The sequence below is a fragment of the Hippoglossus hippoglossus genome, chromosome 14 (assembly GCF_009819705.1).
Source record: "Hippoglossus hippoglossus isolate fHipHip1 chromosome 14, fHipHip1.pri, whole genome shotgun sequence".
In the NCBI taxonomy this organism is placed as follows: Eukaryota; Metazoa; Chordata; class Actinopteri; order Pleuronectiformes; family Pleuronectidae; genus Hippoglossus; species Hippoglossus hippoglossus.
In genome coordinates, this window is record NC_047164.1 from 17895072 (window position 1) to 17909370 (window position 14299).

General features: G+C 41.8%; 1 protein-coding gene across 1 annotated transcript; it reads left to right on the forward strand.

Moving 5' to 3' along the window:
• Positions 1 to 1267: 1267 nt before the first annotated feature.
• Positions 1268 to 12023, forward strand: adssl (adenylosuccinate synthase, like). Its single transcript, XM_034606079.1, has 13 exons — positions 1268 to 1620; positions 2139 to 2241; positions 3195 to 3263; positions 4136 to 4186; positions 4276 to 4342; positions 4470 to 4577; positions 5577 to 5658; positions 6069 to 6195; positions 6294 to 6448; positions 8654 to 8778; positions 9521 to 9618; positions 10832 to 10981; positions 11088 to 12023. Exons 1-13 carry the CDS (start codon positions 1285 to 1287, stop codon positions 11138 to 11140), a joined length of 1524 nt encoding a protein of 507 aa, XP_034461970.1. The 5' UTR covers positions 1268 to 1284; the 3' UTR covers positions 11141 to 12023.
• The last annotated feature ends 2276 nt before the right edge of the window (positions 12024 to 14299 follow it).

Genomic DNA, 14299 nt, shown 5'->3' on the forward strand with positions numbered 1-14299 from the left:
TGTATCTTATTAAGTATGGTTTTTCATATTCAAGCAAATTACAACTTAAACTACAGACTGTAGATCACTTTCTGACTAAACCACAAGTTGAAACAAAACATCGATGAGACAGAAGGGAGGAGATGGACTGAAACAGTGTTTATCAGCAGGTGCACTCTGTGTGAGTCTGTTTGCTGTGCTCTAGTTTAATGCAATTTATTACTGGAAAAAACCCAACAAGCTTTGACCTGGAATGAATGGGGGCCTTTCTTATTTGCAAATACGTTTAAAATGCTGCCTTTGCTGCCATCTAGCGGTCAACAGGATCACTGTGATGCCGTATTGAATCAGTGATTTGTTTGGTTGAACCCTGAAAGGCCTGAACCTTCGAACTTGTCGTCGTCAGTGTGGGATTACTGTTAGACAATATAGTTATAGACACAACACCACTTTACAGGAAAGGGCCATGAGGCTATTTATACTAATGCACATGTTCCTAGAACCAAAACGATCACGTTTACCAAGAAGGTTTTTACCCATCTGTTAGTTTGTTTGTGAGCAAGATTACACAAACACAACTGAATGGATTTCCATGAAACTTGACAGAAGGATGCTGTATTAGTCAAGAAAGAACCCATTATATTTTGGTGCAGATCTGGATCCGGGGGCGGATCAAGGATTGTGAGTAGGGCTTTAACTGATTTCCCAAGAGGATAATCCATCGATCTTGATTTTAAAAAGGCACTTTTAGGGAACTGATATCTATGTGTGAAATTTGGTACAGCTTGATTGAATTTAATTAGACTGTTGGGCCTTGGCGGAGTTGTGCGCTCTTCTGATTTCCTCCTCTGGTGGATCCAGTGGACATTTAGGCTAAAGACATGCTGTAGATAATCTAGTTTCGAGTCGAATTTGAGTGTCGGGGCTTGTGGACATTTGGATGACACCACAGGAGCAGTATGGAGGCATGTTATGTTTTTTTACGTTTGAAGAAGTGGTCACCAGTTACTTCAATTGTATTGGATTCGGCTGCAACACTGTTTACCCCTGAGACTCCAGAGGTGTTCTGTGGACTCGAACACTTCACCCACCCCTTCATCGGCATAGTGGTGAGTACATAATGAGTGAATTTTTCATTTTTCAGTGAACTATCTCTTTAATGTTTTCTCGCAGACCCAACACTCTGACCCACACTCCAGCACAGTAGGTGGCGGTACTGCACCTTAAACGTTAGGTGCCACCCGCCATTACACAAAAAGAAGGAGCGTGCAGAGGAAACGCTGCCATCTAGCGGCGGAGCGGCCGATGAGCACTTCCCGTGACGCAGAGAAACGCGGTAAAACGGTATCCCGGTCATCCGGTCCCCCTCCTCATCCTCATCAGCAGCGGCAGCAGAGCAGCATGGCTTCCTCCGACAGCACCATGAGCTTGAACGGCCAAAGACAGAGCGTCGTCCTGAACGGGGAGCCGGTGGTGAAGCGGCCGCGGGAGAGCGCCCTGCAGCCGGACCCGTCGCTGCGCATCCCCCTGGAGCCGCAGAACAAAGTGACCGTGGTGCTCGGGGCGCAGTGGGGCGACGAGGGCAAAGGGAAAGTTGTGGACCTGCTCGCCATGGATGCGGATATCGTCTGCAGGTGTCAGGTGACGGAACCACACGGTGGAGCTCACATTTCACACGCTCTCTCTCTCTCTCTATCGCTGTTTTTAAAATGTCCGCTGCACGGAGCGGAGGCTCAGTGGGAGTCTTTGCCGCCGTGAAACATTCGTAACCTGCCTCTGACGTCAACAACCTTGTCTGACCTCCCGGATGTGGAAGTTGGTGCTAGCACGGGATGCTAACCTGCATCTGGCTGCTACGTGTTGTTATTATAACAGTGAATCCCCCGTGTAAACACTGATCATCGTTTGAAGTCGGTGTAACGTTACGTAAGAAAGCAACCGGCGGGCTGTAGCCAGTGTTTTCCCTCTGCACCGTCAACCATGTGACACTGAACACAGGCGTGTTATCTGGTGCCCCCCCCCCTGCGAACAGTGTTCACGGCGTGTGTTGTGTAAGAGCAGGACGTGTGAGGCGGTGCTCGGTGTTTGTGTTTCTGCGGCGTTGTGGGTCACGAACCGAGATCTGACTGATTCCTGTGTGTGTGTCTCTGTGTGTGCAGGGGGGCAACAATGCAGGTCACACAGTGGTGGTGGACTCGGTGGAGTACGACTTCCACCTGCTGCCCAGTGGAGTGCTCAACAAGAAGGCGGTCTCCTTCATCGGTAACACTCCACCCATGTGCTTTTGTTTGTACACAGACGGGAAGATGAAGAGCCCAGTAAAACAATAAAATGTGAACAGATGAATGTTATCAGCGCAGACTTGAAAGCAGCCGCAGCAGATAGTCGTATAGGTTGTTGAGGAAGTGACAGTGTTTAGTGGTAACAGTTAGATATATCCAGTAGACACATACAGATACCTATTATTAATAAGACACTCCTAGCTAAAAACTACAGCCCTATTCTCCATCCTGTCTTCCTGAAACTTAAAGTACATTCGCTGTATTGAATCTGATCCAGCGGGTTTCCACTTTATGATCAGTTTGTTTCCTATTATTTTGTCCACACCATTTAATATCAGTGAGGGTAGATTTGCGCTGGTCTTATCAGAGCACAAAGGAACCACCAACCAATAATATCGTGTTCAAACACGCACACAAGAGCAGAAGCTCGCCAATAACATCACTATTATGTTAACGCGGAGGCAGCTGGTTTATCTGGTTGTGGATTTTATTTCCTCTGTACTTCTCTGTAGCATTACCCTGAAAGCTGACTTTGTTCTTGGGTCCAGAGTATGAAATAGATCATTGTTGGAATGACGATTGCAGGCACAGCAACATGTAACATTAATGCAACACAAACGTGTGAGTCTGGTGTTATTAACACAAACACCTCCCAGAATAACACAGTTCTCTCAAACAGCACCACAGACTACATCCTCCCAAATTACCTTCCGCCTTCCAAAAAGTCATTTCTTAATTTTCCATTTCCTCTTTTTGGTGGTGAGGTTTTTCTCACTGCCATAGAGACAGTAAACATTTAAGGAGCCCTTGTTTGAGTGCTGGGCAACAAGATAGCTTGTGTTATATAAATAAAACTTCAGGGAAATTATTAACAGTATATTACTCAAACAATTTACCATCAGGATTTTTAAAGGTTGCATTTTTACATCACAGGAAACGGAGTGGTGATACACCTACCTGGTCTGTTTGAGGAGGCTGAGAAGAACCTGCAGAAAGGCAAAGGTAAGGAGAGGTGCAGGAACTATCCCTTCGTGGTATCAACAACTGGTGGCAGTTAGACTTTTTTACAGGTGACCATTTTATCATAGCACAGTTGAACAGGTATAAATAAAATGAATGATGGCTGAATTCCATTTAGCTGCTTCATTTTCAGGGTCCTGGTATTGTTCAAACTGACTCACCAAAATAGAAGAGAGACATTGTAAATGTTATTAGTAACACTTATAGGTAAACTGTCCTATGTTTAGTAAGTTGATTTAGTTTTTGGATGTAATACCTGCTGCACACGAGAGGATTTTCAAATCTTAACAGATGTTTAAAACCGTGGAAGACCACAGACATAAAAACTGATTTTAGCTGACGTTTTTTTATATTTATTAGAATGCAGTCATTCGAAGAGTCAGTCGAGATGCAGGACCAATCACTTGATGTTTAAACAATTTCTGAGCGGGGGTTCTAGAGACTTGGGAACTCACTGAAACTCACGTGATCAAAAGTTTAAAATAAGACTAAACATGGAGCATTATTTGGCCAGATTATCTGTTCAGATCAGTCTCTAGTCGGAAAAAAACCCACAACTGTCTGGAGGGTTGAATTGGACACCAAATCGACCTGATTGTCCTCTAGTGTGGGGCCAGCATAAGTTAGTACAAGATCAGATCAGCAATATTATCAAATGCATTAGTCAATTTGGGGAAAGTCTGAACAGTATAAGCATTTGCGTGTTTGGATTTGTTTCATGTAAAACTTTATTAGATGATATGAGAGGCATAACTTGGTGTATTGTGGTGACTAATACCACCCAGATAAATGAGGTGGAAGACAATTTGTTGTTTTGTAAACATGTGATGAGCTATTTATTGTGTTTGTTGCAGGATTACAAGGTTGGGAGGAGCGATTAAAAATTTCTGATCGTGCCCACATTGGTGAGTTAACATTTTCTCATTTTAATTTATTGAATTGAATATGAATTTGATTTGTCACCTTATTGACTGTCCCGTATTTCTGCCTCTAGTGTTCAACTTCCATCAAGCTGTTGATGGAATCCAGGAGCAGCAGCGGCAGCAGCAAGAAGGGAAAAAGTAATGTTTAACTCTTAATTTGTGTGAAATGTTTAGTATAATGTTCTCGACAACACGGTTCTCAACTGTGAGTAACTTTTTTTCTGTTAAATAAACAGTGAATTATGTTTCTTTGTTTGATCTCCAGTTTGGGAACCACAAAAAAGGGTATCGGTCCTGCTTACTCCTCCAAAGCAGCTCGGAACGGTCTGCGAGTCTGTGACCTCGTCTCAGATTTCAAGGCTTTTGAAGACAAGTGAGTATTTTCATTTCATTTTTATCATCTTCTTTATTAGGGTTAGGGTTGTAAAGTTTTCACTCTTTAAATGTTTCCTGAACATTTGTGGTCCAAGATGGGATGAGGTGCTATAACACATAAGCACTGAAAGTGAGAATTCAAATGTCCGAGTCGGTTGCTCCGGACTTTCTCTAAAGTTTCTCCAGCCTAGTTAAAACCCTGGAAAATGTCAGCAGGAGATCCCTTCGGGGGATTCCCTGCAAGTGAGTGAGCATGTTGATGACGTTTCTAACATGTTACGAATGCTAAACTGAAGTAAAATAAAGTATACAAATATCTGTTGGTGAATAAGAGAAAGAAGCCAGATGACGACGAGTTTTGGTGATAAGGGCTGATGCCAGAGTCAATGTGCTGTAAAGACAACACAACAGAATTTATACTCTATGTCCTGCCTCCTGCACGCTGCCCAACCCCTCACCTGAAAGCTCCAGAGATTTTTCTGATGTTGTGAACGTGTCTGACCTGTAGAATCTCCTGCTGCATTCTTCATTGTCTGGAGAAAGATGGATATTGTGCAGATATTTTCCAGAGTTCATGTCTGACAGACATGAGAGTTGTCTGATATCTTTTCATACAATACACAAATTGTGAATATGAGCAGATGTAGTTTTCTTAAAGTATAGTTTTTATCCTCTTAACATGTTGCTTTGACTTTTGAAGATTCTGTACCTTCTCCTGCCAGCAGGTGGCAACACTCGGCCATGGTACATGTGAAAACTGCTGCCAGCTGCTTTCATGGCAACATTATAACATGTGTCCTGTATATAATGTTGTGAAGGGGATGCTGTTATAGAAATGTATAGATCCTATGCTTACTCTGACCAAACCTATCGCACGCTTCTAGCCCTCTGGCTTGTCTACTCGCTTAGTGACCGTGTATTTACATACAGAGGAGCTGCACATATAGACTTCAGCAAGCCTCTGTAAACAGACTGTTGAACTCTGTCATCTCTGCAGGTTTCGTATGTTGGCGGAACATTTCCTGACCATGTATCCAAAGCTCAATGTTGACATTGACAGTGAACTGCAGCAGCTGAAGGTGAGGACAGTTCATCATGTACAGTTCATGCCATGACTGACAAAACACACGTCTCTGTATTTTTTTTCGTGGCTCTTTTCACAGAAGATATCTTGTCATGTAGGAGAAGGACAGATGTAAATGATGGCTTCATTCCATTTGGCTGCTGTGTTGTTGGGCATTGTGGGTTCGCTGTCACACTGTCATAATTTACCGGTAACACTTGAGTTAAATGGAGCCACCATTAATGTTATTAGTTCCACCTCTGCTTTTCCTACTGTGACAAGTGTCTAATATAAGTAATTGTCACTGTAATGCAGCTTTGAAAACGAGAAAATGATTCAGGTTTGTCCACATTTTAGAGAACTTTAATAACAAGGCTTATGGTCCATCTTTGGTGTATGAATTTGTTTTTGTTTTTGTTTTCTCAGGGATTTACTGAGAGACTGCGCCCTCTGGTGACCGACGGGGTGTACTTCATGCACAAGGCTCTGACTGGATCCCCTAAGAAGATCCTGGTGGAAGGAGCCAACGCTGCTCTGCTGGATATTGACTTTGGTGAGCAACAAGGGGTTTGTGGACTTGATTATGAAGATGGATGGATGTTTTTTTTTTTTTTTTGCCTACTCTGGTTAACAGATGTTTCCTTTACTCAGGCACATATCCTTTCGTGACGTCCTCCAACTGCACCGTGGGAGGAGTGTGCACCGGCCTTGGCGTGCCTCCATCCTATGTCGGCCGAGTATACGGTGTCGTCAAAGCGTACACCACCCGGGTTGGCGTTGGTGCTTTCCCCACAGAGCAGGATAACGTGAGTTGTTTTATTGTTTTATTTTTAAGGATATTTAAGTGAAATTGGGAGAGAGCCGAAATGAGGAGCAGCAAAGGGTCGGTTCAGAATCGGCCACTGATCAATGATAAGGAACTGTAAGATCATTAATGTTCAATCCATCCCACTTGACATCTCAGGTGCTCAACAGCAGCTTTGTGGTAAATAGCCAACACACTCCAATTTACAGGGGATGCTGTATGTGTTGTTGTCGAATTACTACACACATACCAGCCAATCACGGCATAGAGGCACATTTTAAGTAGAGGATGGGTTTATTACCTGGGCCAAGGAGGATATGCTTTCGTCTGCATTTTTGTTAGATTTTAGCAGGATTACACACAAACTACTGGATGGATCATCATGAGACTTGGTGGAAGGATGTGTTACGGGTCAGGGAAGAACCCCTTAAGGGGGCAGATCACTTTCTTTAACATTGTGAGATAGGGCGTTCTGCAACATTTCCCTTGACTTCTTAGAGAGTAGTTCATGGATCTTAATTCAAATGTTAAAATGGCATGTTTAGGGACTGATATTTATCACTGTGTGCACTTTGGTGCAGATCCCTTCAAATTCATAAGGGCCGTGTTGGGCCTTGCCAGAGAAATGCACTTTCATACCTCTTTTACACAAAAATTAGCAGTTAATCATGGGTTAACCCGCTTAAAAAGGGAATTGACTCCTTGTCCTTTCCCATCGCCTGTAGAGGAGTTTGCCTTTCTGTTTTTCCCCCCCTGGTGCATCATGCTCGACATGAACACGCTGAAAACTGAGGCGCTCTCTCACCTCCTCTTGCGAAATTAGCACGTTCACGCGGGTGTCTCGTTTCCAATGCTACCGGCTATCGGTGCCGAAAGCCGATAAAAACTTGTGTCTACTGCAGAGTCATTTGACCCTGGAGTGAATGCAGATTGAATCCATTCCCATTGAAGACAAAAGCCAGGTGTTCTTGGCTGTTCGTGGGGTTTTTGACCAGTGGAAAAAGGGTGTGTGTCTCTCTTGTTATGTTTTTGTGAACAGGAAAGTAGGGTTCATGTCATTTTTCAATGAATTCAAATCTCAAGATGAAAGCAATACACTTAAAAATCTGAAGATTCAAATTTTGTTGCAATCTGGAAATTTCCTTTTTTTTGCAAGAAACATGCATGAAATAAACATTCACCAAGCGTAGATAGATTTTCCATTCGAGTAAATCTCGTAAAAGACTATGGACACTGCAGCGGAAATGTTTGTACCAAAATAGTCACGTAATAAAACACTATACTGAGAGTCATTCTTTTTAATTTATGGGCACTCTGCTGCTGTCCTGCCTGCATCGGAGTTGCACAAACTCACACCTTGGCCTCCTTAAGGTTGTATTCAACACACTACCTTATTATCTCAGTGAAATACTGAAACAAATGTGTGTGTGTCACAAAAAGGCAACGTAGCATTTAGGCTGGTTAAAAATAATTATGCTCGGCTAGTAGATTCTTTTTTTCATGGGGCTATTGAGTGAAAAATTAAAATTCAGATGCTTCATGCACTTAACAAAGACGCTTAGACCCAACCACTGTGGTGGAGCTGCTCAGTGTTTAACCACAGACGAGTGTGGTCGTACGGATGTTTCTGGAAAAGAGCAATATGACCTTACCAAGTTAAGCTCCTTTTTGGTCAGTGTACACAGTCAACAATGGCGCGTCAATGGCGTAGACACCCAGGGAGCCATGCACGCCGCCAGGGCACAGACCCGGGGACTAACGGAGTGAGCACAGCCCGGCTACAGCTTTACCAAGGCAGACACCCAGGGAGCCATGCACAGCTCCACCATGTTCGCTTGCAGTGTTCATTTGGGTCTTTTCAATTCATCATGTTTGGACGGTAAAAAAAGTTACATTTTACCTTTTTTTTACCAGCTCTGTCAGTAATTTACTGCTCCCCTCGGTGTCTCTATCATTCGTGCTGCGCACTGCACCATGCAGGGCGCCCCAGAGATCATTAAAAGAGTCCAGGTCACACAGGGGAAAACCCTGGTTGGACATTTTTTTTGTAGTACAGTGAGAGTTAAGTACCGGGGAAAAATTACAGATGGGAGCCAGTATTGGTTCAAATGGGAACGGTACCCAACCCTATTGCTCAGCTGACATCACTGACGAGAAGTAGTTTTTTTCCTCCAATCAGCTCACAGTGTGTTTCTTTGTGTTTCAGGAGACTGGGGCACTGTTACAGTCCCGAGGGCGAGAGGTTGGTGTGACGACGGGCAGACGGAGGCGCTGTGGTTGGCTGGACCTGATTTTGGTCAGATACGCCCACATGGTCAATGGCTTCTCTGCGTAAGCAACCATCACACAACTGTGGCTTCAACTAACAATTAATTTGATTATTTTTGATTAATTAGTTAAAATGACAAAAGCTACATTTAAGATATCTTAAATTCAGGCAAATTAAAGATCATAATATAATGTAATATTTCAACTGAATTGTAGATATTTATGAGAAATGTAAACAAAATTTTTATTTTACCATGTTTTATACACATTTTGAAAAGTTTTGAGTAGTTAAAACAATAAATGATTGTATTGACATGATGAAGTCAAGTGTGTGTATATATAATCTATATCAAACAAATTATTTCTCTCTCTCGATCTCGTTTAGTCGGGGAAGTGACCGTCTTTAAAAGTGTTTGAACATTTTCCGTTTGAATCTCAAAGAAAACTTGTGTAAAGCTGATTTCACAGGACACAGCAGCACATTATCACTGCGGTATGAACCTTAAAGTTGTTAATGATCCTCCAGTGAACTGAGAGAAGAGGACGCAGCAGAAGCAGAGCTCCTACATGTTTTCCCTTCAGGTTCATACCAAGGTGATGTCGTGCTGCTGTTCCATGTGAAGTCACCTTCACACAGTTTGCAGCTAACGGCCTCTGAAGGCTTTAATGTAAAGTGTTCTCACACTTTTGACGACTTGTCTCTGCTGTATCTTAACTTCAGACTTTTGTCTTCACCTGCTGATATAATTGGAGTTTTTGCTGTTGACGTCATCAGAGAATTGAACAGTGATTGATTTCTTTGCAGAATTGCCCTGACAAAGTTGGACATTTTGGACACGCTGTCTGAGATTAAAGTGGGTGTGTCCTACAAAGTTGATGGAGAACCTCTCCCAAGTTTCCCTGGTAAGTCCTTTCAGCTTCTATGTTTCATAGATCTGCTCTTTGTCTGCTCATCATCATTTAGTCAGGTATTCAGACACAGAAGGACTGGCCAATATGCCACTGCTGTTATAAGTTATTAACAAAAATTAGCTTGTTATTATTATATGCATTATTATTAACTGTTCTCTCTTTCTGACCACAGTCAAAAATCGAAGGATATACAATTTTCAGTTATATCAGTTTACACTTTAATTCTGTTTAATTGAAAATACTATATCTTTTTCTGAAGTTTATTTGTCCACAAATGTTTTAATGTTAGAAAGCTAGTTTGCTGTAAACACAGGAGAGCTTCACCATCTGTGAAAAGTGTTTTAATATTTTGAGAGCTGCCACTCACAAGTGAAGGAACATACAGTGGCTTTAATGCTCTCTAATGTGTTATTTTACATTGGTCAGCTTTTCTGAGCAGGAAATGCAGCATTCAGGGTTTTTGAAAATCTATTTTGCAGCAGACTTTCAGCGTCTCTCTGCTCGTCGAGCCAGATGCAGCAAATTGTGTTTTCAGCTAATGAACCAGACGATGATAAAAACAACTTTGCTCACTTTCACACTGAATCCAATTTTTAACGTCTCTGCTCAGTGTACTCGATGTTTAATGAAGTGGCTCTTTTCCTGACTCTGATTTACAGAGACACTCCTCTTATAAACAGAATTATATGACTGTTAATGCTGGTTTTAATATTGCATTTATTACCAAGTTTATAAAATAAAATCTACATTCATGGGTTGAACATGGCTCCGTGTTTCAAATTGTCTTAGACCTTTCAGGTCTTCAGAAGTCAATCGTTTGGAACGTCTCTATATATTGATATTTATATAAACATTTGAAAAAAGCTGACATCCTCCATTAAAAGGAGGGCAGGCCCCTCGCAACCAGCCACTGCTAGTGAGTGGGAATCTGGAAAGCTGCACTCATTTTCAAATCTATGCTGAAACTAAACCCCTAAACCCCAAAATCATATACTATTCAGAGATTTTCCTCATCCTCTCCTGCCCCTCGGCTTATGGGTGAAGTTCCACATTAATGTCATCCTTGCAAGTGTATGGACCGGACATACAAGTAATCTTTCCAGCATGTTGTTTTCACCATCGTCTTCTGATGAGTCATTAACAGTGAACCAAAACAAAAGCACCTCCTGTGTCACTCAGTGTTATTGATCTGCCTGTGTTGCAGCCAACATGGACGTTTTGACGCGGGTGTCGGTGGACTATGAGACGCTGCCCGGCTGGGGCTGCTGCACTGAGGCGGCTCGGAGCTTCGAGGAGCTGCCGACACAGGCACAAAACTACATTCGCTTCATCGAGAACTTCCTGCAAGTGCCAGGTTTGTAAAGAGACACTTATCATAAATGGAGAATCTCCGGCCAGAGTTTTCTTAACGTGGCCAAACCTGTCCACTCACCTCTCTTTTTGTTCTTCTCTCATTTCAGTGAAGTGGGTCGGAGTCGGCAAGTCCAGAGAGAGCATGATCAAACTGTTTTGATCCATCTTCATTTCACTCACATGTAATCCTCCTCCTCAACAACATTTCAGATGATAACTTCAGGTACTGAAAGGATAACCAGAGGAATTAAAAATGCAAACATGATCCTAAAGGAAATAACCTCACCAGCAAGGCTATGTGTCAAACGATTAGTCGCTGCTTGTGCATCACAATTACTGTCATCCTTCATAGATATAATTTATGCATTCCACATAGTGTTTTCTATATTTATTAGGATGTTCATTTTTAAAAACCTGGTGCAAGTGGATCGAATGGTCACTATTCCATTCCCAAGTCAAAAGGACAGTTTCTTTTTTTTTAGCGTTGGAGCTAATTAACCTTAACTGACCTTAATCTGTTCGCCATGTTAATTCTTTTTTTTTACACATATTTGAAAAAACAGATGTAGGAGCTTACGTGTTCAGGAGTGTCACAATAAAGCCAGAGATTATTTTTAGATATTGTGAAGAGATGGGAGAATTATCGAAAGCCATGCAATCAGTATAGTTGTGAACTTTTCTATTGAACAGTTTTAAAACTTAAAGAACATGAAATGCATCTGGGTTGTTAAGTTTATAATCGTATTTTCATGATTGTTAGAATGAACATTGTGCTTTTTAAATAATCCTCGAGATATATCAACGTAAACGAGCTTGAGTTTAAATGCAAACGTTTTTCCTGATAACGGAGGGAAAATAAGAAAACATTCCTCATCCACACAGAGACATTGGTGTGTGTTTGTGTGTAGATGTAAAGAAAACAGTGGGCGGTAACGGACCAGAGCACATCTCAATATGACATTCAACTCATGTCAATAAAGCAAAAGACTCTTGTTGAGCTTTATTATTATGCTATTATCAATAAAAGGAAACTAACATGTAAAGCTTCATGAAGTCGTTTTTTTTATAGTTGTTTTGCCTAAAAAGTGTGAATAACATGTTTTTGAGAAGGTAATTAAATCTAGCAGGAATTCCTCGACAAAAGGATGAACCGATTAGAAATTGGTGCTCAGGTCACGGTGGCTTCACAAAAACATGTTCTTGGCCTCTTTAGAACATGATATCACAAGACTGCCTTCAGGGGACATCTTTAGATTTTGCACAGTTGACTCAGAAATGAACTGATTAGATTTCACAGGTCAAAGGTCACAGTGACAGTGGCAAAAACACCTGGAGAGAGTTTTATTACATCTGACAAAAACATCCACTTGAGGCAATCTCAAAAAGTGTTGCACCATTTTGCTCCAAATGTTGAGCAGAGGGCTTCGAGGTGTTGACCAATCGGCACCACTGTTAACATTTAAGTAAATGTTTTATTCAGGCTGAAGTAGCCCAGGACAGCAGGAAGAACTTATAAGAAAATGAGCGGCACTGGAAAAGTTTACTGTGACCTGACATGCATTCCTTTCTCGGAATGGATATCTCAGGAACTCCTTGAGGGAAGTTTTTCCCATTTGGCACAAACATTGATTTGGACTGAAAGATGTGAAGCCGCTCTTCTACACTCTGCTCACAGCACGGTTCTGCCCTGTTTGAGATTCTCTTCCCATCTCCCATTGAGGAATTAAAACTGCCTATAGCTTTAAATACGATGTTATCTATGTTCAGTATGTATGTAAACGACACATTAATAAGGGACTTGTGGGTGTGTAGATGCTTTGGTAAAACCCTCAAGTGTTTTTTATCTTTGGAGTAAAACAATAACCGATGCAGCAGTAACTAAGTACATAAGTAATCAAAGGTAACTGACTAAACTCTCTTCACTTCCCCTCCATGTATGACCACCATAACTGGAGGCTTCCCGTTTCTCTGTAAAGGAAAAGCTGTTAAGCTAAGATAAGATAAAGGTCCTTTACTAGTCCCACTGTGGGGGAGTTGTTACAGCAGCAAAGAGGAAATAGTGAAATACACTCTGTATTAGAAATATATGCAAAAATAGAATATAAACACAAGGAACCATGAAAAATGGAGTATTATTGTCTTTACAACGTATGATGAACCTTTTTATCAGCCTCCTGGATTTCTCAGTAAAAACAATCTTAAACTAAAAACAGCATGTCTATAACTGGTAATTATTATAATCATACATGTCAGTATGATGATGCTTCACATTTCATCCAAACATGCACAATGGCTTTTATTTAATTCCTTTAGAAGCAACCATCGAATGTGGTGAGTCTGGAAAAAATGTGTGTGGAGACTGAAAGTGCACTGGTTTTGCCGTGTTGTCTTAAGAAGGCCTCGAGAGAGTCCTTTCAAATTTAGCACAAATACTAACTTCGAGTCACAGATGAACTGATTTGATTTTGGTTGTCAAAGGTCAATGTCACCATGGCCTCACAGAAAAAAAAGTTTCTTGTCTCTTGAACATGATATCTCAACTCTGCCTTTGGGGAATTCAAAGACTCAAAGATGAACTGATTCGATTTCAGAGGTCAAAGGTAAAGGTCACAGTGACCTCATGTGATTGTGAATGCAATATGTCAGGAACACCTGGAGGGAGTTTCATTACATCTGACACTGAGGCACAGTCCAAATGTTCCCCCTCAAACACTCAGACTTTGGGGCACCTTCCTGGTAAGTGAGTGAAAGCTCACTGTGAAATCAAAAGTGTGTGTGTGGGATCTCTTGCAGACTTTCGGAGCCCTTTATGCAGACTTTGCCAAAGGGAATTACCCACAGTTCATAGCGTTTTGACTTGGGTAAATGAACCGAACGGCAACGTAACAATAAACAAGCATGGAAGGAGCAAACCAACCCCAACAGGGACAATGCAAAAAAAATATAACCCATAGACTGTAAATAAAGAACCACACTGATGTGACTGACGTTCTCACATCAATCCATCTGCAGGAGTTTTGAAAGGACGCCGCTCACCTTTCAGCCAGTCCTCCTGTAACAGACTGCCGTTCTCTCACTCTCACTTTACATCCTTCTTAGTTATGTCGACTTCCTCTCACTCTGTAAAAGCTTTTCAGGAACTGGAGGGATCGGATTAAAGCGTAAATTAAAGTGTACTAAATGGATTCCTTGGCAAATCGATCAGAGGTGTAACCGTGTGCAGGAGCGCCTCTCTCCGGCTGATTAGCCCTCCGCTCAGGTTGATGTCGGACGGAGCGATGCCAGAGAATTGCATTAAAGTCATCGCAGTCTTTAGGTC